Source organism: Patagioenas fasciata, chromosome 27, assembly GCF_037038585.1.
Source record: "Patagioenas fasciata isolate bPatFas1 chromosome 27, bPatFas1.hap1, whole genome shotgun sequence".
Taxonomy (NCBI): domain Eukaryota; kingdom Metazoa; phylum Chordata; class Aves; order Columbiformes; family Columbidae; genus Patagioenas; species Patagioenas fasciata.
In genome coordinates, this window is record NC_092546.1 from 6,312,648 (window position 1) to 6,335,307 (window position 22,660).

A 22,660-nucleotide genomic window follows, 5' to 3' on the forward strand; every position below is an offset into this window, starting at 1 on the left:
TCCTCACCCATCCCTTAGCACAGCCCTTACCTATGCCCGAGTTGGTTTTAAAGGTCAGGAGCAATTGTCTCGCTGTCTCGGAGCCTGTGACCTTTGCTCAGTCACTGGGGCAGCTTCAGTGGCTCCCCTGCCATTAAGGCTCGATCAGAAAAGAGGGGTTTTTGCCTTTCTGTGGGGTTTTTAACCCCTCGGGCCGAGGCTGAAGCCCCGTCAGGCAGCAGCGCTGTGCGGGGCTTGAGCTGAGGGGACACCGGGCTCCGGGCCTTAGCTCCTCCCGGCCCGCGGTGGGCGCCGGGCTGGCAGCGGCCCCTGCTCCCGGTCCCGCAGCCGCGGGGAGGCCGGGCCGGGCCGGGCTCGGCGGGGCGGGGGCGCGGGGCCCGCGGGCCCCTCCGCGGCGCTTCCCCAGCGGGGAAGGGGGCCCGGCCGCGCCGGAAGTGACGCGCGGGAGCGGCGCGGCGGCCCCTCCCGGCACCCGTAGCCGCTGAGGCGGTGGCGGAGGCGCCGCGCCGGCCCCGCCCCAGGAAGCGACGCGTTGGCGGCCGTGACGTCTCCGCGGCGGCCGGGGGGTTGCAGGAGCCATGGCGGCCCCGCTGGCGGCGGCGGGCGGCGGGGGGACGGCGGCGGCGGCAGCGGCGGGGAGGGGGGGCCGCGGGCCGGCGCTGCGGGAGGGGGCGCGCGTGTCGGCGCTGTGCCTGGCCTGGTACGGGCTGAGCGCCGGCGGGAACGTGGTGAACAAGCTGCTGCTCGGCAGCTTCCCGCGGCCCGTCACCGTGTCGCTGTTCCACATCCTGGGGCTGTGCGGGCTCCTGCCGCCGCTGCTGCGCGCCTGGCGGGTCCCGCCCGCCGGCCCGGCCCAGCTGCCGCCCCGCGCCTACCCCCGCTACATCCTCCCGCTCGCCTTCGGCAAGTACTTCGCCTCCGTGTCCGCGCACGTCTCGCTCTGGCGGGTCCCGGTCTCCTACGCGCACACAGGTGAGGCCCGGGGCGTGGGGGGGTGCCCGGTGGGGTGTCCGCGCGTCCCGTTGGATGTCCCAGCACCGATTGTGTTCGTATGGGGGGCCCGGTGGGGTGACCTGGAGCGCGGTGTGTGCTCGTACGGGTGCCTGGTGGGGTGTTCTGGGGCCAGCGTTTGCTTGTACTGGTGCCCACTGGGGCAACCTGCAACCCAGTGTGTGCTCGTACAGGTCCCCAGTGCAGTGTCCACGTCCTCGGTGCTGTGTCCCCATCCCCGGTGCCATGTCCCAGTCCATGCTTGTATTGGTGCCTGGTGCAGTGACCTGAGGCGCAGCACATGTCCCCGTGGGTGCCCAGTGCAGCGTCCCGTGTCCCCGTGGGTGCCCAGCGCAGCGTCCCGTGTCCCCGTGGGTGCCCAGCGCAGCGTCCCATGCGGTGTCCCAGAGCACCCAGAACCAGCCCGTGTTTGTACAAGTGCCCAACGCTGTGACACCCAATGTGGGCTTTGGTGGGACCAGACCTGACCGCCCCCTCCATCCCCAGCGCTCACCCTCTGCTGATGGTGGCTAACGGAGTCAGCCCAAGCTTTGTGTCCGCACCGACATTTTCTTTCCGTTCTCAGTCAAAGCGACGATGCCGATATGGGTGGTTCTTCTTTCGCGGATCATTATGAAGGAAAAGCAGACGACAAAGGTGCGGGCAGGTTTGCTGAGGTTTCTTCTCTTGGTGGTGGCCGCGGTGTGCTCTGCTGGCTGGGGTCCAGAAAGCTCCGCCTTTGTGATTGAAATCGGATCACGCAGATTTTACAAGCTCCTTTTTCCTTTTATTGTGAATGTAAAGAAAACACGTCCAAATGTTGAGCGAGGTGATGCTCTGATACAGCGGACTTGTTATTGTGTGTGCTGTAGTCGCTTAACTTCGTCGTAGTGCAATACTAGAAAAGTTGACCCCTTGATTTGTTTTTTCATTCTTAAACCGGCGGTACGTGTAAGCTCAGCTGAAATGACCATTCCTGAAAGATGTAAGCTACTCCTCTCTGTTCTGTTCCAGGTGTACTTGTCTCTGATCCCCATCATAACCGGTGTCCTGTTGGCCACCGTCACGGAGCTTTCCTTTGACATGTGGGGACTCGTCAGTGCCCTTGCTGCTACCCTGTGTTTTTCACTTCAGAACATCTTCTCAAAGAAGGTAACAGTTTTGCTGCTCAGAAAGTTGGTCAGTAGCATGATCCTTTAGCTGGACAGGATGGATTTTCCAGTACATTTGGGGTTTTTTTTGTTTAGTTTTGGTTTTAGTTAACCTTGTAGTCAAAGGAGCCCAAATTAATGGCTGGCTGGTTTGTACGCTTGTTTTCTACAGCTCTTCCTACCTGTCAAAGTTGTTACACTGAAAATTGGGCAGAACTTAGAGTTCTTCCTGAGCCTTTTCTTTACTCAAGAAACTGTTGGTTTTCACATGGACTTCTGTTTTTCTTTGGTTATCCCCATTGGAAATTCATACTATAACAGTATTTACTTATTTTCCTAATTTATCTGTTATCTGAAGCTGTAATTGTTACGTGGCTGCTGAGTCTCTGCTGATAACGTTGGCAGTTGCTGAAGAAAGGCTGTTTAATCATGTTTTTGTCAGGTGTTACGAGATTCCCGAATACATCATCTTCGGTTGCTAAACATACTCGGTTGCCATGCCGTGTTCTTCATGATTCCCACATGGGTTCTGGTAGATCTTTCTTCCTTCTTAGTAGAGAACGACTTGGTAAGTGTTGTATTGGGGAAACTGTTCACTATTAAGAAAGAAAAGAGAAAAAAATAATGAAACAACAAGCACACACCAGCAGCCGTACCAAAAAAGTGCACTTTAGTGTTTCAGTGTAGTTCCCCTTCAGCGGGGAAGGAACTGTTGTGAAATACCTGCAAATTGTTTCACAGAACAATATTAAAAAACAAGCGTAGTGTCTTCCGTGAGAATTGCCATCAGGGTTGGGAGAGGGAGCTGACTTGACAGCGTGAATCTCCGTGATTAACAGCTGGAGACAGGAACAAACACACCCAGGATGTGTGCTACATATATGGAGAGAGATGTTTTTTCAGCTGGTAGTTGCATAATGTAACATATTTGGGTGCTTTTTTAGAGTTAAGTTGCAGATATTCTTCCTATCAAAGGCAGGTAAGAAGTGACTCGAGTTGTATTTGTGTTTCTTTGCTTCTTATCTGAAACCTGAGATAATTCAGGGGGTTTTTGGTAATCTTTATCTCTATGACAGAGCACGATGTCTCACTGGCCCTGGACCTTGATGCTGCTTATAATCAGTGGATTCTGCAATTTTGCCCAGAATGTCATTGCCTTCAGTATTCTTAACCTGATCAGCCCACTCAGTTACTCTGTCGCAAATGCCACAAAAAGAATCATGGTCATCACGGTGTCCCTTATAATGCTTCGCAATCCGGTCACGAGCACCAACGTCCTGGGCATGATGACAGCTATTCTAGGGGTCTTCTTATATAACAAGGTAAGGGCTCTGTTGGTTTATTGATTCAGGAAACTCACTTGAAACAGCTCAGTAGCTTTGAATTCTTTTTTTGTGCAAGTTCACACAGCTAGCAGAGCAAAAATGTACAACGCGTGGCATAAAACTTCACTGCAGAGAAGGGCCGTGTGTCACCCAAGCAAAGTGCTCCGGTGCTTGGGCCAGGCCCAGGGTCTCACAGACTTCAATTTTGATCTTAATATTCTCTTGAACAATGAGCAGCGTAGGGAAAAGGGACCTGGGGGTCCTGGGGACAGCAGGGTGAGCATGAGCCAGCACTGGGCCCTTGTGGCCAGGAAGCCAATGGGACCTGGGGTGGGTTAGAAGGGGGTGGTCAGTAGGTCAGAGAGGTTCTCCTGCCCCTCTGCTCTGCCCTGGGGAGACCACACCTGGAATCTTGTGTCCAGTTGTGGCCCCTCAGCTCCAGAAGGACAGGGAACTGCTGGAGAGAGTCCAGCGCAGCCACCAAGATGCTGAAGGGAGTGGAGCATCTCCCGTGTGAGGAAAGGCTGAGGGAGCTGGGGCTCTGGAGCTGGACAAGAGGAGACTGAGGGGCGACCTCATTAATGTTTGCATTCTGGGATTCTGTGAGGTGGGAAATAACTTGCTCAAATCTCTTTCTTTCCTAGACAAAATATGATGCAAACCAAGAAGCAAAGAAGCAGCTACTTCCAGTTACAACTGCAGACCTTGTGAATTTGGACCGGCATCGAAACACTCCTGAAAAGTCTCCGAACGGACTGACGGCATTTGCACAGCATGGAGACTATCAGTACGGTCGAACAAATATCTTAACAGACCACTTCCAATATAATCGGCAAAACTACCCAACTACCTACAACTTAAATCGTTTTGATATATAGAGTCCTGGCAAACAGGTACAGACTGTGATATCGAAGTGTCCCCAACATTATCAGAAACTTTTAGTACATCTGTGAATGTAAAGCCATTTTCTTGTCCAGGTTTTGCAGAAGGGGAGATGCATGTGTAGGGAAAGCGGTACCGACCTTCACCTTCTGCTCAGCAGACCTTGAAACGTGAAACAGCCCAGATCTGGCACTGGAACCAAATGTGGAGTGTAGCTCTTGTACGGAGATTCTGGAGAAATGCACGTGCAGAAGTTCAGAGTAAAATCTCTGCTCTCACTCCTTTTCAGAGTCTGTCAACTGATTCTTCTTTTGGCAGCTGAATTCTGGCCAGTATTTTGTTTCCACGCTGGTAACATCACCTTTAATTTGTTCTCTGATACGTTTTAATGATACTTTCTTTTAATGAAACTTTCAGAAAGCAGTGAAACCAAGGCGTGCTTCTGGTCATCAGGATTTGTCCATCTGAGGAGGTTTGACTTGTGTCTGTCAGTTGCAGACAGGTGACCTGAGTTCACCTCGAGCAACTGCGAAACTTCCTGTGGGTATTCGTGACTTTGTGCCTACGCCGTCAGTTCTTGATGACTGACCAGGAGCGTTTCTGAAAGAGCAGACGGTAGAAAGATCGATCTCTTCCAGAAGCCTCCTCCAGGCCTAGAGAAACACAGTTCTCTAAAATCACTGTTGTCCCAGTCACTATAGATAACAAACAAAAAGCGCTGAAGATCGTCATTGTTTTCTGAATAATGCAGTCCTGTAACTCCAGACATTGCCCTTCTTGGCAATACAGAAAACACCTTCACAAATAAAGTGTTTGGAATAATATGGATTTTTTTTTTTTAATGTTTAAAAAGAACTGGTTCCGTTAGTATAAATACTTCTTTCCAGACAAGTTGGTTGTTGTGTGTCAGATACCATGTTTGTGTATGAAAGGAAGGAAACCAGCTGAACTTGGGTTTCACTGAATCAGAGCGTTACTGTTATTCCTTCAGTAAAAGATTTTAGGGGCCTTCTTTAACAGAAAAGCTGTTGTACGGTGACATTTTTGATAGCATAAGTGTTACTTTTTTACTAGAGAGGTATTAGATACCAGCAACAAAATTTAGGGTGTGATACAGAACGCTCCCTCCACTTATTTATTGCTTGAAAAATGACCATTTCCCCAATTGCGAGATGATTTGGCTCCTTTCTGGGTAAGAAAATTTATTTTTGAGTGCAAAGTCAACCTGATCTTATTCTTTTGGCTGAGCATGGAGGCAGCTCTGCAGATTGGACAGAACCAAAGAGGAAATGCTCCTTTGGAAGCTTCAGAGATGGTTAAATACGCTGCTAATGTTTGTGAGCAGGACTTCCTTGAGTGGACGGGCGTGGAATCGGCTCCCGTTGGCTTCGAGCTGGGGCTTTTGGTTGAGAAAATCTAAAGAAATCATTCCCTATCCCTGGTTAACAAGAAAATGAGCAAAAGTATTTTTCCAGATGAAATTGCTTTTGCCTGTTCCAGTATTAAATTATGTCTAATTATTTCTTTTTTAATATGGGAAAGTGCAAAATGTGTATGTCTAAGGCTCGCTTCCCAATATTTCTGTGCGTTAACACTCAGCTTTTTCTGTCAAGGGTACGGTAGCAGGTGAGGGCTTTCTGTTGAAAATCCCGTGTCCCAAATCCTGGTCTGGGCTCGTGGCCTCGCTGTGTCCCTGCAACAAAACCACCAGATTGGAGAGCAAAAAGGGACCGGCCCCAATGAGAATATCGTCCATTTCGGGCCTGGAGAGCGAATGTGTTCCCTTGGAGGCCGCCAGCCAGCGCCCGGGCTCTTCAGTGCAGGTCTGTGGTTGGCAGGGATCATTTGGTGTGGTAGAACATGTAATTAAAACGGTTACGTGAATCGGCTTTGCTGAGTACCTGAATCCAAGTCCTTAAGCAATATCGCCCACGTTCAGGTAAAGGAAGTTTCTGATTCTGTTGTAATATATATATTTTAACCTCGGACCGCTGCGAGATTTTGTTTGGCAAGGCGAAACACTTGTTTTAACATGGTTTGTAAATTAATGACGTATTTAACGATGTACATAGGTCTGTAGAAAGTACGGAAACACTGGAATAAAAAGGGCATATCTAGACAATGGTGTATGGTGACCCTGTTATTACATCCGTGTGGAGGGGGCTGGTTTGGGGCGGTTTTGGTGCAGGGAGCTTTGGGAGCGCCATGCGTTGGTAGCAATGGCCACTTGTGAGAAGTCAGATTGATTTGTAGGTGCCATACGTTACCGGATGGTCACGCAGACAGAAACTGCGATGATTCGGCTGCCGTAACTGGTGTTGGGACGCTGCTGGCTGTTGTCCTTAGGAATGATTTGATTCCCATTGTGCCTCTTGTGCGAAGCCAATCCCATCAGGACTTCGCTTTTCAAGGAAGGTTTTCCTGAATCCAGCAGGTAGGTAAGTATGATGTCATTTTAATCCCACTTGGAAAAATAATGGAGTATCGGGTGCAAAAGGAAAGTTAAGGTAAGAACCAGAGACAAGTTGAACATTCCTAAGTTGGATCTCGGAGGCCGGTGAGGGCGACGTGTGCCAAGGACGGGCCGTGCTGGCTCCTGCGGCGCCGGCAGATCGGCTGTGGGACCGGCGTGTCCCCGCTGCTGTCCCCGCTGCTGTCCCCGCTGCTGTCCCCGCTGCTGTCCCCGCTCCTGTCCCCGCTCCTGTCCCCACCGGGCCCGTTTCTCCCCTCAGGGCGCCGAGGGCGGGAAGGTGCGGAGAGGAACGGCCGCGCGTGCCCTGCGCCGTCTCCATAGCGACCGGGCCGTAAAGCGCGGCTGCGCGTGCCGCCTGGCCTCTCGCGGCACTTCCGGCCGGTGCGGCCTAGCGGCGGCGGCGCCCCCGTTGTCCCGCAGCCATGGAGATGCTGCTGCCGCCCGACGGTGAGCGCGGCCCCGCCGGGCCGGGGAGGGCCCGGGAGGGCGCAGGGGAGAGCGGGGAGGCGGCGGCGGGGCCGGCGGGAGCTTGACGGCGCTGCCTTCCCCACAGACCAGGAGCTGCGGAATGTCATCGACAAGCTGGCGCAGTTCGTGGCGCGGAACGGGCCCGAGTTCGAGAAGATGACGATGGAGAAGCAGAAGGAGAACCCCAAATTCTCCTTCCTCTTCGGGGGCGACTTCTACGGCTACTACAAGTACAAGCTGGCCCTGGAGCAGCAGCAGCGTGAGTGCGGCCCGCGGGTTGTGCGGGGCCCGGGGCCGCGCCGGGCGCTGCCCCCCCCCGGCCGCCGGTTCGCGGCCCCGCTCGGCCCCGGCTGCCGGAGCGGGTTCCTCCGTCCCGGCCTCGCTCTGCCCGGCCAGGACCGGTTTGCGGCCTCGTCCTGCCCTCTGAGCCCCGCCCGCGGCTCTTCACGCCCCCCCCGGCGGCGGGTTTGGAGCTCGGCCGGGCTGCGGGGCCGGGACACCGAGCTCCGCGCCCCAAGAACACGGTGGTTCAGCCCCGCAGCTCCGGGGGCTGGTCCTGGCACACAGGATCACAGAACGTCAGGGGTTGAAGGGCCCTGGAAAGCTCATCCAGTGCAATCCCCCCGGAGCAGGAACACCCAGCTGAGGTTCCACAGGAAGGGGTCCAGGCGGGTTTGAATGTCTGCAGAGAAGGAGACTCCACAGCCTCCCTGGGCAGCCTGGGCCAGGCTCTGTGTTGGCATCGCTCCTCTCAGAGTGCACAAGGAGCTGCTGGCACTGCTCTTGTGCACCATCCAGCCAGGGTTTCCTTTTGCCTGAAGCAATGACATAAAGAGCAAGGGTCTGGTTTGGAACCACTGTGGTTTTTGCATGCAGGCTGGTGGTAGCAGATTTCTTTGGGCTTTATTGTAAAATTGTATTTTGTCTGGTAGTGTTGTGCAAGCAAAGTCAAGATATCGAAGCTACCGCCCAGATCCAGCCGCTGCCACAACCGTCGCTCCCCCCGGCTGCGCCTCTCCCGGCTCCTCAGGGCACCCCGTCCGTGGAGGAGCTGATCCAGCAGAGTCAGTGGAACCTGCAGCAGCAGGAGCAGCATCTCCTCGCTATGAGACAGGTTGGTTTAAGATAAGCCGGTGGCTGTAAAAATGAGGAGCGAAGTGGGAGAGGAAGGTTTCCTTCGGACTGGTGGCGGCAGCGCCTGTCGGTGAGGACAGGGAATATTTGCCTATTTTTGTTCTGTGGCAACTGCCGTCGTGTCCAGAGAAGAGATGTATCTGATGTGCTGGCAAGATTGACCTTTGATTAAACAGTTTATTTACTATATGAAAAACCTTGTTGGTTTGCAGAGTGGAATAAATCGTTATTGCTTTAATCTTTGGTTAATGCTGCAGGTTTTTGGGATCCGCAGGACGTTCCTGCTTGTAGCATTTAAAGTGGAATCGGATTGGGGTGGGAAGGAACCTCGTGCTTTGAGCTAGTTGGTTTTCGTAGGCAACGTTTTGCTGTTAAAGCTGTAAGGAACCAGGCCGAGAAGTTCCTGGAGGAAAGCAGAATGCTCAGAGTGTGTTCTATACATTGAGGAGTTTCCTGCAATTATTTGTTTCTCATGATGGTGAGATTGGTGGAAATGAACTGGGCTTTTCCTGAAGAATGAGAAGAGTCTTTTCTTCTCAAAAAAACCCCAGATAACTGAAACATTATGTGTGGTCACATAGCTTGTAAACCATCTTGGTGTTGGAGACAGCTATTTACAGCCACGAGGACAGAGATACAGCAGCTTAGTTCTTTAAGATAATCCTGGATGTAACAGAATGATCGTTTTTCTCTTTTTCAGGAACAAGTCACGTCAGCAGTGGCCCTTGCAATTGAGCAACAGATGCAGAAAGTGTTGGAGGAAACCCAGTTAGACATGAACGAATTTGACAACTTGCTGCAGCCAATAATTGACACTTGTACAAAAGATGCAATCTCAGTAAGTGATCGAAGTCTGAACCGTTATGTGGTGGTGGTGTGGACTGAGTATAATGAGAATTGTGAGATTGTCTCTATAGTCAAGAGCAGCTTTATTGTTTTGTTGTGTAGTGGGTGAGGTGATGGCTGCTACTTGAAATCTCCCCTTCTTGAAGATATTCTGGAATTCCGGGAAAGCCGTATGATGTGAACACATCAGACTAACTAAAGACACTGTACATTTGCTTTCCTAAGGCTGGCAAGAACTGGATGTTTAGCAACGCGAAGTCTCCCGCGCACTGCGAGCTGATGGCCGGGCACCTGCGCAATCGCATCACGGCCGAAGGGGCTCACTTTGAGCTCCGCTTGCATCTCATCTACTTAATCAATGATGTTTTGCATCACTGGTAAGAATTCAATTGTGGGTTTCAGTTGGATGTCTTGATTAATTTGATGAAGTCTCTCTCCACCAGATATATGGTTAATTTGACTAGTTCGTTTTTAACATATTCTTTTTGGCAGCTGTCTTAAGGTGTCCACAGCTGGCACAAAGTCCACTTTGTGTGGTTTTTCTCCAGTCAAGAATTTACAGTACAAATGTAAAGAAGGGAATTCCTTTATGAATCCCCTACTTTTAGTGCAGAGAAGTTGGGAGAAATTGAATATTACAATGTTCTTAGTATGAGAAAGAAAGGCAGTAACTCTTCCCATTCCTTTTTTGAAGCCAGCGAAAGCAAGCGCGAGATCTTCTGGCTGCTTTGCAGAAGGTGGTTGTGCCCATTTATTGTACGAGTTTCCTGGCAGTGGAGGAGGACAAGCAACAGAAAATTGCCAGAGTGAGTGTCTGGGTTGGGTTTAACTCTTCCCCTTGGCTTTGTCAGGTCAGCTCAGGCAAATGCACGAACACGAGGATGCAAGAGGATCGCTGAGATTCTTCCAGTGTGATTGTCCTCGTAGAGTCAATGTAAATAAAATCACATACAGGATGTGCTTCAGTTCATGTTTAACTAGAACTTACAAATACTAGGCTTTAATGAAAAGTTATCGTAATGACGAATGCAGCTAAATCTTCGATGGCTCAAAGACAGGTGTCGAAATCCGAGGTCTTTTCGCAAATCTAGAGCCGTGAAAATGCTGTGCCTCCGTTTTTCTTTTATTGTTCATCATTTCTAAACCCCTTTCATTCTTGAATTTTTGCAGCTTCTTCAGCTATGGGAGAAAAATGGTTACTTTGATGAGTCAATAATTCAGCAGTTGCAGAGCCCGGCTCTCGGACTCGGCCAGTACCAGGTTAGCGGCGACAGTAACGCTTTTCTGAGTAAATATTTTCAAAACAAATATAGGAAATGTTTTCCCTTTTTTTGGAAAGCAAATATTAAATCCTGCCCTTGAAGTTGTTTGCAAGGTATTACAAAAAATAATGTAAAACATAACCTTGTTGTTTCAAATGTTCAATAGTCCGGCTGCTGACACGATCCCAGAAAGTCCATTTGCATTTTTAATTGCTGCAGTTTTGTGTATATTTGACGGTGTGTTCTCTTCTGTGGAAATCAGGGTTTGGTAAAACGGAAACTAAAGAAACCGTAGCTTTAAATTGTATACAGAAAGCATTAAATTGATTGTGGCAGCAGGAGCTATTCATTTTTAGCATGAATAATGGATGCTGTTGATTTTAGCTCTATTTGGAAGTGAGGCATTAATAGAGACAGCGGGTTTCAGCTTGCACAGAATATATTGAAAGTCTTCAGGGCTTCCCAGTGTGACCGGTTCCTCTGAGCAGGTTATCGCGTTCTGCTTTTCCTGGGATGGGGTGCAGAGCAATACTGGAGACTGGATAAGCAGATGAGGTAACTGCTCTAGCTGGGGTGGTAACTTGTTCTCAATTTCTCTCCTTTGATCAGGCAAATCTGATCACTGAATACGCCACGGTAGTGCAGCCCGTGCAGGTCGCCTTCCAGCAGCAGATGCAGAACCTGAAAACTCAGCACGAAGAGTTTGTGAACAGTTTGACGCAGCAGCAGCAACAGCAGATCCAAATCCCCCCGCTGGAGAACGAGGTGAAATCAACGCCCCCGCCCCAGGCGCCCAGCGCAGCGCCCGCCTCGGCCCCCCCGGCCGCTCCCGTCACGCAAGCAGGTGCTGACCCGGCCTGGGACCTGGGCGCAAATCGGGGGTGGCATTGTGAAATTTGGGGGTTTTTGCTCCTTTTTCAGTAGCGAGGTGCTGTGCTCGTTCAGTTCAGGCAAAAGCCTGAAACTGGAGGCTTGCAGCTGGTGTGGTCTGATGCTCGAATATAAAAAGAACCAAAGAGAACGATTTTAAAAGGTTGAGGGATCCTCTCTCCCAGTAATAAATTTCTGCAGGATGTTCACGCATCCAACAAAATCCCAATGGAGCTGCCGGAGGTGTGTGGGTGTTGTATTAACTGTGTGTGACGTGGATGCTCCTAACAGCCTCCCGTTTGTTGCAGATGATGGTAAATCCCAGCTACCTCTGGCTGGTTCTACAGAATACGACACAACAGGGTCTGGCGTGCAGGACCCTGCCTCTGGTGGACCACGCGGCCCTGGATCTCACGATCAGATTCCTCCAAATAAACCGCCCTGGTTTGACCAACCTCACCCTGTTGCACCGTGGGGTCAACAACAGGTGAGAACCACGATTCTGCAACAAGACACAGAGGGAGGTGCAGCTCAGAACGACCGTTTCGTGGTGGAAGTGCGGTGAAAAGCTCGGAAGGTTGTAAATCCAGATTCATGTGCTGAGCTTTCTCATTCTGAGCCCAGTTAAAGGCAAAGGATAAGTTGCATTTTGGTTTGTCAGCCATCACACGTTCCCTGTGAACAAGCAGCAGTACCACGGAGCTGTTTGGTTCAGGAACAGTTTGCTCTTTTCCTGTCCTTTCGCTGAAGCTGCAGTTGTTCAGACCTCGGAAGGTTCTTCACCTGCACGTGTTGCCTACAGGCTGTGTTTGCTTTCAAAGGCAGGTTGTTTTTATTGCGTTCTTTATTTTTGAGCCTAATGCCCAGGTTTCTTTTCTTCGCCACCAGGGACCACCTCATTGTCCTCCGTGGAATAACAACCATGAAGGAATGTGGAATGAACAGAGAGATCAAGGTTGGAATAATCAGCGCGAGACACCCTGGAACAACCAGCCCGATCCTTCTTGGAACAACCAGTTTGAAGCGCCGTGGAACAACCAGCACGAACAACCTCCATGGGGTGGGGGTCAGAGGGAACCTCCATTTCGAATGCAACGGCCACCTCACTTCAGAGGCCCATTTCCTCCACATCAGCAACATCCCCAATTCAACCAGCCCCCGCATCCGCATAATTTCAACCGCTTTCCACCTCGCTTCATGCAGGATGATTTTCCACCTCGCCATCCCTTTGAAAGGCCTCCTTATCCTCATCGTTTTGATTACCCCCAGGGGGATTTTCCTCAAGGTAAAGTGCGCGCCAGGCCAGGTTTTCTTACGTCGCGATGCTGATTGCCATTACAAAATGATTTGGTTTGTTCTCGGTGGACTGTCGTGGGTTTCCCGAGGAACGCTGAGCTGGGGGTTTGGGAAACCGCTGCTAACAGCGCAGTAGGGAACACATTGCGGAGTTGGAGTCTTCCTTGCTTTTTGAGTCTTCCTTCCCCGATAGATAACCAGGAATCAGGGATCCTGTTGTCTCAAGAGCGGCTGCTGTGGCCAGGGAGGGAGATGCACTGCAGATGTTCCCGGACGGGGACCCGTAGCCACTCTCTGGATCTGCAGTTCCGCTGCTTTTCTGGATCCACAAGGCTCTGGGTGCCAAGATTGTATTTTGGGATAAACGCACTAATTGAAGCAAATCTCTGTGATCGCTTTCCTGTCTCTATAGCTAAATAATATGTTTTAACTTTCCCGTTCTGCAGAAATTGGACCTCCTCACCATCACCCTGGTCACAGATTGCCTCATCCTGGAATCAGCGAGCATCCTCCCTGGGGAGGGCCGCAGCACCCTGATTTTGGGCCTCCCCCGCACGGATTTAACGGGCAGCCCCCCCACATGCGGCGCCAAGGGCCCCCTCACATGAATCACGATGATCCCAGCCTGGTGCCAAACGTTCCCTACTTTGATCTTCCTGCCGGACTGATGGCTCCGCTCGTTAAAGTAAGTGCTGACTTGAGAGTCCGCCTGCTGGGATTAAAAGATCAAAATGCCCTGCACAATGTGAGGGACAGTTTAACGTGGACATTTGTGATTTCAAATCTTTCCATCCAGCAGCCGTTTGCCAGAGTTGTTGTGGGGCAGGCGTGGGCAGGAGTGGGGGGAGGAGGCAGTGAAAATGGTGAAGTTTTCAAGCGTTATGTCCTGGTGAAAGCCGTTTGAGCTTGTAGCTGAGCACACCCCGGCTGTCGCCAGGCTGAGGCGGGCAGATGAGGTCTGCGTTTAACCTACCTGACGATCCCGTTAATGCTGCCATGCGTATAGCGCTGGCTTTTCTCATAGAACTCAAAACGGTAGCGATAGCATGGAGAGCGTGGGGTCACCTGCAGGATCCTTGTTCCTGGCCCATTTTGTAATCCCGGAGTGAAATGCGAGGTCCCTACGCAGTCAAATCTCTGTTTCTCCCTTCGGGAGCCACCCCGTGACACGTGACACCAATGTCATTTGTTTTGTTTCCGGCAGCTTGAAGATCATGAGTATAAACCTTTAGATCCTAAAGATATACGTCTTCCACCCCCAATGCCCCCCAGTGAGAGACTCCTGGCTGCGGTTGAGGCATTTTATAGTCCACCATCTCATGACAGGCCTAGAAACAGGTAAGAGTGGGTATAGTGAATAATATGGTAAGGAAAATGCCCTGAGAAGCTGTCTCAGACCACCAAGTGCCTCCCTGTTCCTTTGCTGAAATGATGCTCTTGTACTGTAAACTGCACCCGGTTTGATCTTAGACTGGGATGTGTGAGCCATCTTTGCCCAGACCCTTTGTTCCCTACGAAATCTGGTGGAAATCCCGGAGGTCTCTGTTAACCAGAGCAGGATGTCACAGGTGCGGTTCTGTGTGTGGTTGATCTGTTGCAGTGAAGGCTGGGAGCAGAACGGACTGTACGAGTTCTTCAGAGCTAAAATGCGAGCGAGGCGGAGGAAAGGTCAGGAGAAGAGGAACAGGTGAGAGGTCCCGTGTGCTGCTGCCGATGAGCTGTGTTTGTCTGGAAGGTGCTGGGAGTGCCGGGGGTAGGTGCAGAGGGATGTTCAGCAACCCGCTGATGGGATCACTGAGTTTCAACTTGCTGGAATTTCTGTCTCATCTGCAGAAAATAGTTTTTGCCACGCTCAGGTTTTCACTGGATTGTCTGCAAAATCCAGGGCTTGCGTGTAATTTGAATTTAATCACAAGTATATTTGCATTTCTCGTGCTGCTCCCGGGGGTTTCACTGCAGTTCCTCTGTCTGTACAGTGGCCCTTCCCGGTCTCGCAGTCGGTCTAAAAGCCGAGGTCGCTCATCCTCCCGCTCCAATTCACGATCTTCAAAATCATCTGGCTCCTATTCGAGGTCACGGTCTCGCTCTTGCTCTCGATCACGATCCTATTCGCGCTCTCAGTCCAGGTAAAACGCAGGTGGCTGAATCACAGGAACGGGGGGAGTGGGAAAGAATCCACCCCGAGGGTCGCATGAGGAGCCCCGGGTGTTGCTTTGGGAGCTCGTGCGCCTGATCTCGCGTGATTCGTCTGGTTCTCCCCCGCAGAAGCCGGAGCAGGTCCCGCTCCTCTCACAGCCGCTCGCGGTCGCGATCGCGATCGAGATCCAAATCGTACTCCCCGGGGAGGCGGCGCCGGTCCCAGTCTCGCAGCCCCACTCCTCCGTAAGCTTTTCTTTGGTTATTCCTCTTTCCACCTGGGTTGTTTTGGACAAGTACCAATGCGGGTGCTTTCTCGTATGTTGGGTATATTAAATACTTCAGATTTAGAAAGGATTTATATGCTAGATGTGCTTATAGAGAGAACATTACTCTATCATGGTGGCTTTTTGTTATAACAAAACCTTGTGCAGCTTGGACGGCCTCCTGTGCCTGCTGAGGACTCCTCCGCGTCGTCTCTGTGGCAGGAAGACCGTAGTGTTTGATTTCCCGGCTGCTGAGGAGCAGTGGGGTGTTCTGGGCCCTTTTGAACTCCATAGCCAGCAGCTTGATGAAAGAAGAGTTCAGGAGAGCGGATGGGGTCGTACGGGGTGTTACTAGAATATAAATAACCTTACATTGTGTCAGAACAGGATCGCTTGCTCTTAATTTGTTCTTTTTCACTTGTTCTTAATTTGTTCTTTTGATCTCCTTAGTTCTTCTGCTGGTTTGGGCTCCAGCTCTGGGCCTCCTATACCAGAATCCAGACTTGGAGAAGAAAACAAAGGCCATCAAATGCTGGTGAAAATGGGTAAGGTGCTGTTCTGGAATCTTACGCAAGTCAGGAGACTAAACTGGGGACCCAGCTCTTGGATACGGTGGCTTAAAGCACGTTCATGAGCAATTTTCCCTCGGTATTCCGAGGGCAGCAATAGGATATTCAGAGCCATACGTATGCAGAACACGGAGCGGTGTGGCGGTCGCCTTTCTGGGAAGGATGTGGAACATGGGGACATGAGTTTTTCGGGCCAGAGCTGATGTTTGTCAGCTTGCAGCACCTGTCCATGAATGCTGTTGAAATAAATGGGACGGTTCATACGTTGCTTCAGGGTGGCTGTTACCATCCTGCTGTATCAAACTGGTGCTTGCTTTGGTTGTTCCCAAAATGTCTGTGTTTGTCTTCAGAATTCTAGAAATTGAAAAATAGTGTCAGAATTACAGTGTTGGGTCCTTTCTGCAGGGTGGAGCGGATCTGGTGGGCTGGGAGCCAAGGAACAAGGGATTCAGGATCCGATTAAAGGAGGGGATATCCGGGACAAATGGGATCAGTACAAAGGAGTGGGAGTTGCGCTAGATGACCCCTACGAAAACTACCGAAGAAACAAGAGTTACTCGTTCATCGCACGCATGAAGGCCAGAGAAGAATGTAAGTGAATGTTTCTAAGCAGTTTGAACAACTTTGTAGACTTGACAGTGGTTTTGTGCCATTTACTGTAGACTGTAAACCCACATCAAAATATTAGTTACTCTTAATGCTTTCTGACTTAATGGATACAATTAAAAAACCAGGTAAGTAGACATATACTCTGATTACTCAGCATCTTCGCAGGGGTTGTGTTGTATTCTCATTTCTGAAACACTGATTAATTGGCCTGCGATCCCGAGAGCCCGTGTCCCAGAACGTCCCCCTGCGAAACAGGAAATCCCAGGAAGGTTCAGGGAGTGGAGGTGCTGCCCAGGACACGAGCACAATGCTCCAAACGATCCTTTCTTTTTGCAGAGAGTCTGTGTTACGTACAACAACCGTACAACAACCGCGCTTGCCAATGATTAAAGGAAAGAAATTGGCATGCTAATGAAGTCACTTCTGCCAATGGCTGCAGTAGATCTGTGTAATTAAATGGGTTAATTAAAGCCCAAAAGAAAAAGTTCCTCATGAGTAGAGCCCCCATTCCATGACACATTTCAGCCAGCGTAGGTAACTGCAGAATGTGTAAGAACTCTTTTCCTTATTGTTTCAGTGAAGCGTGAAACGCAAGACCCTCCACCACCCGAATAAGACTCTCTGAAGAAAGATGTCTTGCATCTTCTACAAAACATTAAACTTGTATAAATCCGGATTAAAGTCTGGAGGAAGTGACAAATGAATTACTTTTAAAACTATGGTGACAAATGGAAAGCTAGGACATGCACTTCAACACTTGTCGTTTAGTGTTTTAAAAAGGCCAGTCGTAACTATGACATGTCTAGCAAGTTTAAGGATTTCCATTTATTTTGCAAAATTTTTTAATTAGTTACCCATTTTATACTAGAATGACACCCCAGCCAACTCTCCCTGGTGTAGGATTGTGCCTCATTCATTCCTGTGGAATACAGACGTTATCTGACCGGTTGTGTGTTCTCTAGTTCCATAATGTATGTTTATTTCTCTCAAAAGGTTAATTCTATTTGAAGTGGAGGGGTGCTGCCTTGGGATCAAGTCACACTGATGCTGAGCAGTGTATCCTAATGTCTAAATGGGGAATGACGCATCTAGTTCCAGTACAGGTGACCTACGAGCGCTGGGCGAGCTCGTTAGGACCCACCCTAACGAGCCAACTAACGCCCCTCCACACCAGCTGCCGCAGCCCCGCTCTGCTCACAACACCAGGGGTCCCTGGCGCAGCTTGTCCAGCGCTCTGGGGGGCGTTCAATGCTTTGTAACGGAAGACATTCTTTAAGCTTTTTATATTTTTGTATATACCCTTTAATAAAAGCTAATTAGTTCACTAGAAGAGAATCCATTTTCTCTGCATTGCAAGTTTCTAATGATGAAACGTTCTTGGAAACTTCCTTTATCTAAATAAGAAAAAAAGCCCTTTTGTAAGTGTTCCCAGAGCCACCTGAGCGCTGCGAGGCCCCCGCACTGCACTGCAGCCCCGAGGGGCGCGTGGGCACCTCCGCGTCCCCGTGTCGCAGAAACCCTCCCGAACCCCTTCAGTTCCCATGGTGAAATCCCCGTTGTTTAGATCTGCTGTAGTTGTGGAGCTGTACCTGTCTGTGAGCGGCATACACCACCTGTACGTTACCACCTGTACGTTACCACCTTGTGAGTTTTATTGTTTTGCCTTCCAATAAACACTTTTTTTTAAAGAAACAAGAAAATGGCGGCTCGTGTTTCAGAGTAAATGGATTCCAGGAGGTTGGCTGTAAGCTTCCTTGTATTGAGTTTATTCATCTAGGCTTGTTATACATAAACACTGCTTAAATATGGCTGTAAGTCAGGATACAGTGTTTCCTCCTGTGAACAGGTTCCGGGGGCGCTGTAGCGCAGACGTACACACCGTGATTTCCTACACCCTCCCTGGGGAGAAAAGGGGTTTCTCGGTTTCTTTTTTGCCGAACACTTGACATAATCTGACTAAAGGTTCCTGCCCATCCCTCTATCATGTACCTGAGTAAAACGTTCAGCTATAGGAAAATAAGTTATGTATAATAAGACAGGTAGCAGTTCGAACAAATCCTTCCAGTACATAGTTTGTAACTTGGTATCTGTACGCTTTGGAAGAGTTTCTTGTTCCGCTTGGAGATCTGTAAATGTAAAATTGACTTAAAATTCAAATAATCAAACCATTTTTTCCTCCCGTGCTTTCTGAATTCCTTCCCGTGCTTTCTCAGTTGTTAAAGGTGGGGATTTGTGAGTCTTGATGTACTAAAAAAAAAAAAAAAAAGAGTCAATATACAAATACCTCTGCCATATAGAGAAATACTTTTTAGTATTTAATATATAACAAATCTTCATGTCAAGGTACCTGCACTTTTCTGTACCAGCAACAGAACCCGACCCTTCTGTTCCTGGCTAAAGGGCCCAGCAGAAACCTTCCTCTCTCCAAACTGGGGCCTCCAGTAAGACTTTGGTCTCCTGACCAAACTCCTGACATGTTATTGTTATGGGCCTAAGCAACAGAGTATTCTATGAAATCCTTTATTCAATGCTATTATGAACTTTATGACTATTATGACTAATGAATAACACACAAAGAAAATCAGTTTGCTGCAAATACCAGAAGGAATTTACCCCTCCTCTCTCTAGGCTGCTGTCTCTACCATAAATACCTCCTTGGCCTCTTCCAGGGTGTGGTAGTGGAATTTCTCCTTCTCTAGCGACTCCACGACGGATAAGTGAAGGTGATGAATGTTCTCAACAAACTGCTGAGTCAACATCAAGTGCTGCTTCAACATGGCGTTTAGAACGAGCGCTGCCGGGCTGTACGCTGTCAGGGCTGCAAGAACCGAGGGGAACACGCTGGGGACCAGTCACAGCCAGACGGGAAGGGCCCAGCAGTCCCAGCAGGGCTCAGACACAGAAAACAGAGTAAAACTGAAGAGTAGGAAACGTTTTCCAGTACCTTCTACAGCATCCGTGCTGATGACGTGACTGGCAACAGGCACGGGGTCGACGTAGCTGTTCCCTACAGGTGGGTCAAGCAGCGCCGCTGGGGTTGCTGTGGTGAGGACAAAGGTGGAATTATGGGGTCGGGAGGGGGGAAAGGTTTCTTTATGCTTAGTTTACAACACGTGCCACGTGCAAGGCGACTTTTCTAACCCTAGACAGAGTAAAAACAGAGGCACACCCCAGTTTCTATTTTCTTCCCCTCAGAAACAAAGCTCACCTCTGCCTCTGTACGTGGAGCCCTAGCGCTTCCCCAAAAAATAACTACAGCGCACCAAAAAGAACTCTGCGATGAGCAATCGCATGGGGCAGCGTCTCGTGAACTTACTCTTTGCCCAGCAATAGGCGAACGGCAAATCCACCGTCTGGACCGCGGTTTCTTTGACAGTCACTCTGTGCACCCGCTGATGCTGTTCTCCGGTACACGGAGGTGGTGCTGGAGACAGGCGTTCTCCGGAACACGAGCGGCTCTCGGAACGCTGCCCTCTCTGTGATACACGTCCCCTGTCTGCTGGAGGCTCAGACCTCTCAAAGTCTTCAGAATATTCTGAATTAATGGTTCTCTCATCGTGATCAAGATCATCCCGTTTGTGTCCTGGGAAATCTGCAGAAACTCCACTTAAGTGCTCAGAGATTTCAGCTTCGGTCACAGTTTTTCCAGCGTCCCGTTCGGACGCATCGTTCACACCAGGTACTGCACTTCTCATTTTAAGAGAAACTTGGTCCTTCACCACCAGGAATGAATCTTCTTTTGAATTTCTGTTCGATTCGTGGGTAATTTGAATGTCTGTCTCCTGTAACACAAAACAGCTGTGTTAGGAGAACCAGCAGATTACAACCCAGACTGTGCCTCCATCTGTTCTGCTGCACATCACCGAGAGTGGATCATCGGGAAATGAAACCGTTGTGTTCCTGTGTCACCTCCCAACCTGTGCAGCGCTGTTGTATTTAGTAAGGAAATACTGACATGAAAAAAATCATTAGGTCAGGTTTCATTGGACTGTAACAACCCTGATCTCGCCCTTAGAGCTGGGGAGCTGGAAGTATTCGTTTTCTAACATCCACGCAGAATGGAAACACGCGCTGCTAGGGAACTTCTGCTTACTTTCTGCTTTAATTCCGCTGCCTCACTGGTGACATTTGGTGCCAAATCATCAAGGCTCAGGATATTCAGTCTGAAGTCTGCAATGAAATGACATATTCTCAGGAGAACTGGCATGAAAATTAAAGCACACTTTCCCTTCAGAGAGAAAAGTCAAAAACCAAGAATGACTGGCAGCCAGTGTCTCTAGACCCTTGATTTAGCCGTTTCCTCCTGGGCCTGTGGGTCTGCAAACCCAAGCTCACGACGTCCCTGCTGCCCCACTTGCACTAACGCAGACCCCTTAGTACCTTGTCCCACTGATGCATGAAAACTGCTCTAAATGCTGTTGTTGTTTTGACCCCATAATTAAGTGCCGCCCAGGGAAGCATAATCAAACTGAACCCATTAAATGCAAAGACGAGAAAAATACAAATATATTACACTAGAAAAAAAAGAAACCGATCAACACAATTCCTTTGCTAAAGCCTCCATTTATGTAAAACTACACTAGTGATCCCTTTCCAAGTGAGTATTTGCCATTAGTACATTTGTCAGTAGATTATTAGCACAATTTATGCCAAGTCTACTGAGACGACATTTTAGAAAACGTACCATCTGAGCTGCTGCTGATTGCATCTCCTCCATCAGCTGCTTTTGAAAACAATTCATCTAATGATTTTATTTCACTTGTATCGCTCTGAAGTGACGCTTGGCTTTGCTTGGTGCTGCGTGTTCCAGGCAGAGTCACCTCTACAGGAGTCGGTGGCGATTCAGAGCTCATTTTCCGTTGTACTGACAGCTCTCCACTGCCTGCTGCGGGTGGTGGGGAATTAACTCTACCAAAAGCACTTTTCTCTGGGTCTTTGCTACGAACCAAAGATGTTTGAGATGCCTCTGCCAGGGAAACTTCTTTATGGGATGGAGGCGGCATTCCTGATGGAACGGGAGTCTTACTCTTCTGAAGGACATAAAACAGAGATTTATATGTTACTTCATTTATTATCTGTAGACCACTAAAAAAGAAAACAAATTACAATGGGTAAAAAAATGTGGATTGAAGCTAAATCATAGCATGAACAAGGCACAAATGCAAATTTAAAATTTAGTTTCTGGCTTTATCTAAATAAAAGCAATTTACCAACTTAGCACAATTTTGTAAAAGTGTAAATAAAAAACCATAATCCAGCAAAGTCTGTATTTACCTTTCTACCCCATTTAGAATCACTCCCAACAACCCTCCGATTGTCATTGCTGCTGGAGAACTCCAAAGAGCTCTCCGTCCGTTCTCTCATGTCCTCTTCACCACTGTCCAAACGAAGGTGCTGTTTAACCATAACACTCTTTTTAGGCCTTTGGATGTTTTCCTCCTCCTTCAAACCGGCACTACCGGGGGTTTTATTTCCACCGGTGGCAGCAGATTTCTTCAGGTACTTCTTGCCCCTCGCGCTGTGTTCGGGACTGGCAGCGGACGAGGACGACTCCTCATCCCAAGGCTTCTGGCCCGCAGCGCTCTGCAGCTCCATCTGCTTCTTTCGGTCCGTGATTCTGCCCTCCAGCTGCGCCACTTTCCTCAGCGCTGCGCTGGACCGCGCGTGGGCAGCGCTGCCCGGGTTGCTCCGCGCTCTGCGCCCGCTCGATGCCCACGCAGCGCTCCCCGGCGCCGGGCACCAGGGGCTGCCGTTCCCGTTGTGCGCCGTTAGAGCCCTGCTGCCGTGGAAGGGAGCGATCCCGGTGTTCCCGAGCCCTGCGCCACCCGCCGGCCGCTCTCCGCCGGGCCGGGGAAGGCCGCTGAGCCCGGCGGTGATGGTTCTGCGGGGAGCATCGCTGTGGCCCTGCTGACAAGAGGATGCAAAGAGCCCTCAGCGGCGGAGGCGGGCGGCCAGTTCAGCTCCCCGCGCCCCCCCAGGCCCTGCCCTCAGCCCCGCCTGTGCCGGCCGAAGCACCGGCCCGGGGCCCGCGGCTGCCCAGGTACAGCACGGCGGCCGGGACGGGAGCTGGCGCCTCACCTGCCCTCCGCCCGCGGGCGCCATCTGCGCCGCAGCGATCGCAACCGGCCCGACCGGAGCGCCCCGAGGCGGCGGCAGCCGCGGCTCCTCAGGCCGGGGCAGGGGAGACCGTGACCCAGACACCGCCCCCAGCGCCCCGCCGCTCATTGGCTCCCGCGCGGACCCCTGGGCGTGACCAGCCAATCCCAACAAACCACACTGCCGCCGTCACGTGAGCGCGCCGACTACACGCCCCAGCATGCATCTCGCCGCGCGGTCACGTGGCGGCGATGCTCCGCACCCCGGGGGCGCTAAGCCAATCTGAT

General features: G+C 50.5%; 3 protein-coding genes across 5 annotated transcripts; 2 read left to right on the forward strand and 1 right to left on the reverse strand.

The window, feature by feature from the left end:
* The first annotated feature begins 475 nt into the window (after positions 1 to 475).
* SLC35E1 (solute carrier family 35 member E1) lies at positions 476 to 6,470 on the forward strand. Its single transcript, XM_065858086.2, has 6 exons — positions 476 to 972; positions 1,577 to 1,647; positions 2,005 to 2,142; positions 2,584 to 2,709; positions 3,218 to 3,463; positions 4,111 to 6,470. The coding sequence occupies exons 1-6, from the start codon at positions 579 to 581 to the stop codon at positions 4,342 to 4,344; spliced, it is 1,209 nt and encodes a 402-aa protein (XP_065714158.1). The 5' UTR covers positions 476 to 578; the 3' UTR covers positions 4,345 to 6,470.
* A 672-nt stretch (positions 6,471 to 7,142) lies between these two features.
* CHERP (calcium homeostasis endoplasmic reticulum protein) lies at positions 7,143 to 17,977 on the forward strand. 2 transcript variants are annotated; one of them, XM_065858233.2, is made up of 18 exons: positions 7,143 to 7,268; positions 7,375 to 7,548; positions 8,222 to 8,403; positions 9,124 to 9,261; positions 9,495 to 9,646; positions 9,964 to 10,075; positions 10,440 to 10,529; positions 11,141 to 11,375; positions 11,710 to 11,888; positions 12,290 to 12,686; positions 13,144 to 13,382; positions 13,902 to 14,035; positions 14,298 to 14,384; positions 14,674 to 14,823; positions 14,963 to 15,079; positions 15,550 to 15,644; positions 16,074 to 16,259; positions 16,855 to 17,977. In XM_065858233.2, exons 1-18 carry the CDS (start codon positions 7,244 to 7,246, stop codon positions 16,890 to 16,892), a joined length of 2,730 nt encoding a protein of 909 aa, XP_065714305.1. In that variant the 5' UTR covers positions 7,143 to 7,243; the 3' UTR covers positions 16,893 to 17,977. The 2 variants fall into 2 exon arrangements, with proteins under 2 accessions (XP_065714305.1, XP_065714306.1); XM_065858234.2 differs by having other exon boundaries at positions 17,271 to 17,977.
* A 38-nt stretch (positions 17,978 to 18,015) lies between these two features.
* Positions 18,016 to 22,481, reverse strand: C27H19orf44 (chromosome 27 C19orf44 homolog). Of its 2 annotated transcripts, none has more exons than XM_065858237.2 (8): positions 22,356 to 22,481; positions 21,552 to 22,181; positions 20,962 to 21,307; positions 20,371 to 20,447; positions 19,594 to 20,059; positions 19,222 to 19,317; positions 18,929 to 19,095; positions 18,016 to 18,524 (listed from the first exon to the last, which is right to left on the reverse strand). In XM_065858237.2, exons 1-8 carry the CDS (start codon positions 22,377 to 22,379, stop codon positions 18,438 to 18,440), a joined length of 1,893 nt encoding a protein of 630 aa, XP_065714309.1. In that variant the 5' UTR covers positions 22,380 to 22,481; the 3' UTR covers positions 18,016 to 18,437. The 2 variants fall into 2 exon arrangements, with proteins under 2 accessions (XP_065714309.1, XP_065714307.1); XM_065858235.2 differs by having other exon boundaries at positions 21,552 to 22,184.
* Positions 22,482 to 22,660: the final 179 nt, after the last annotated feature.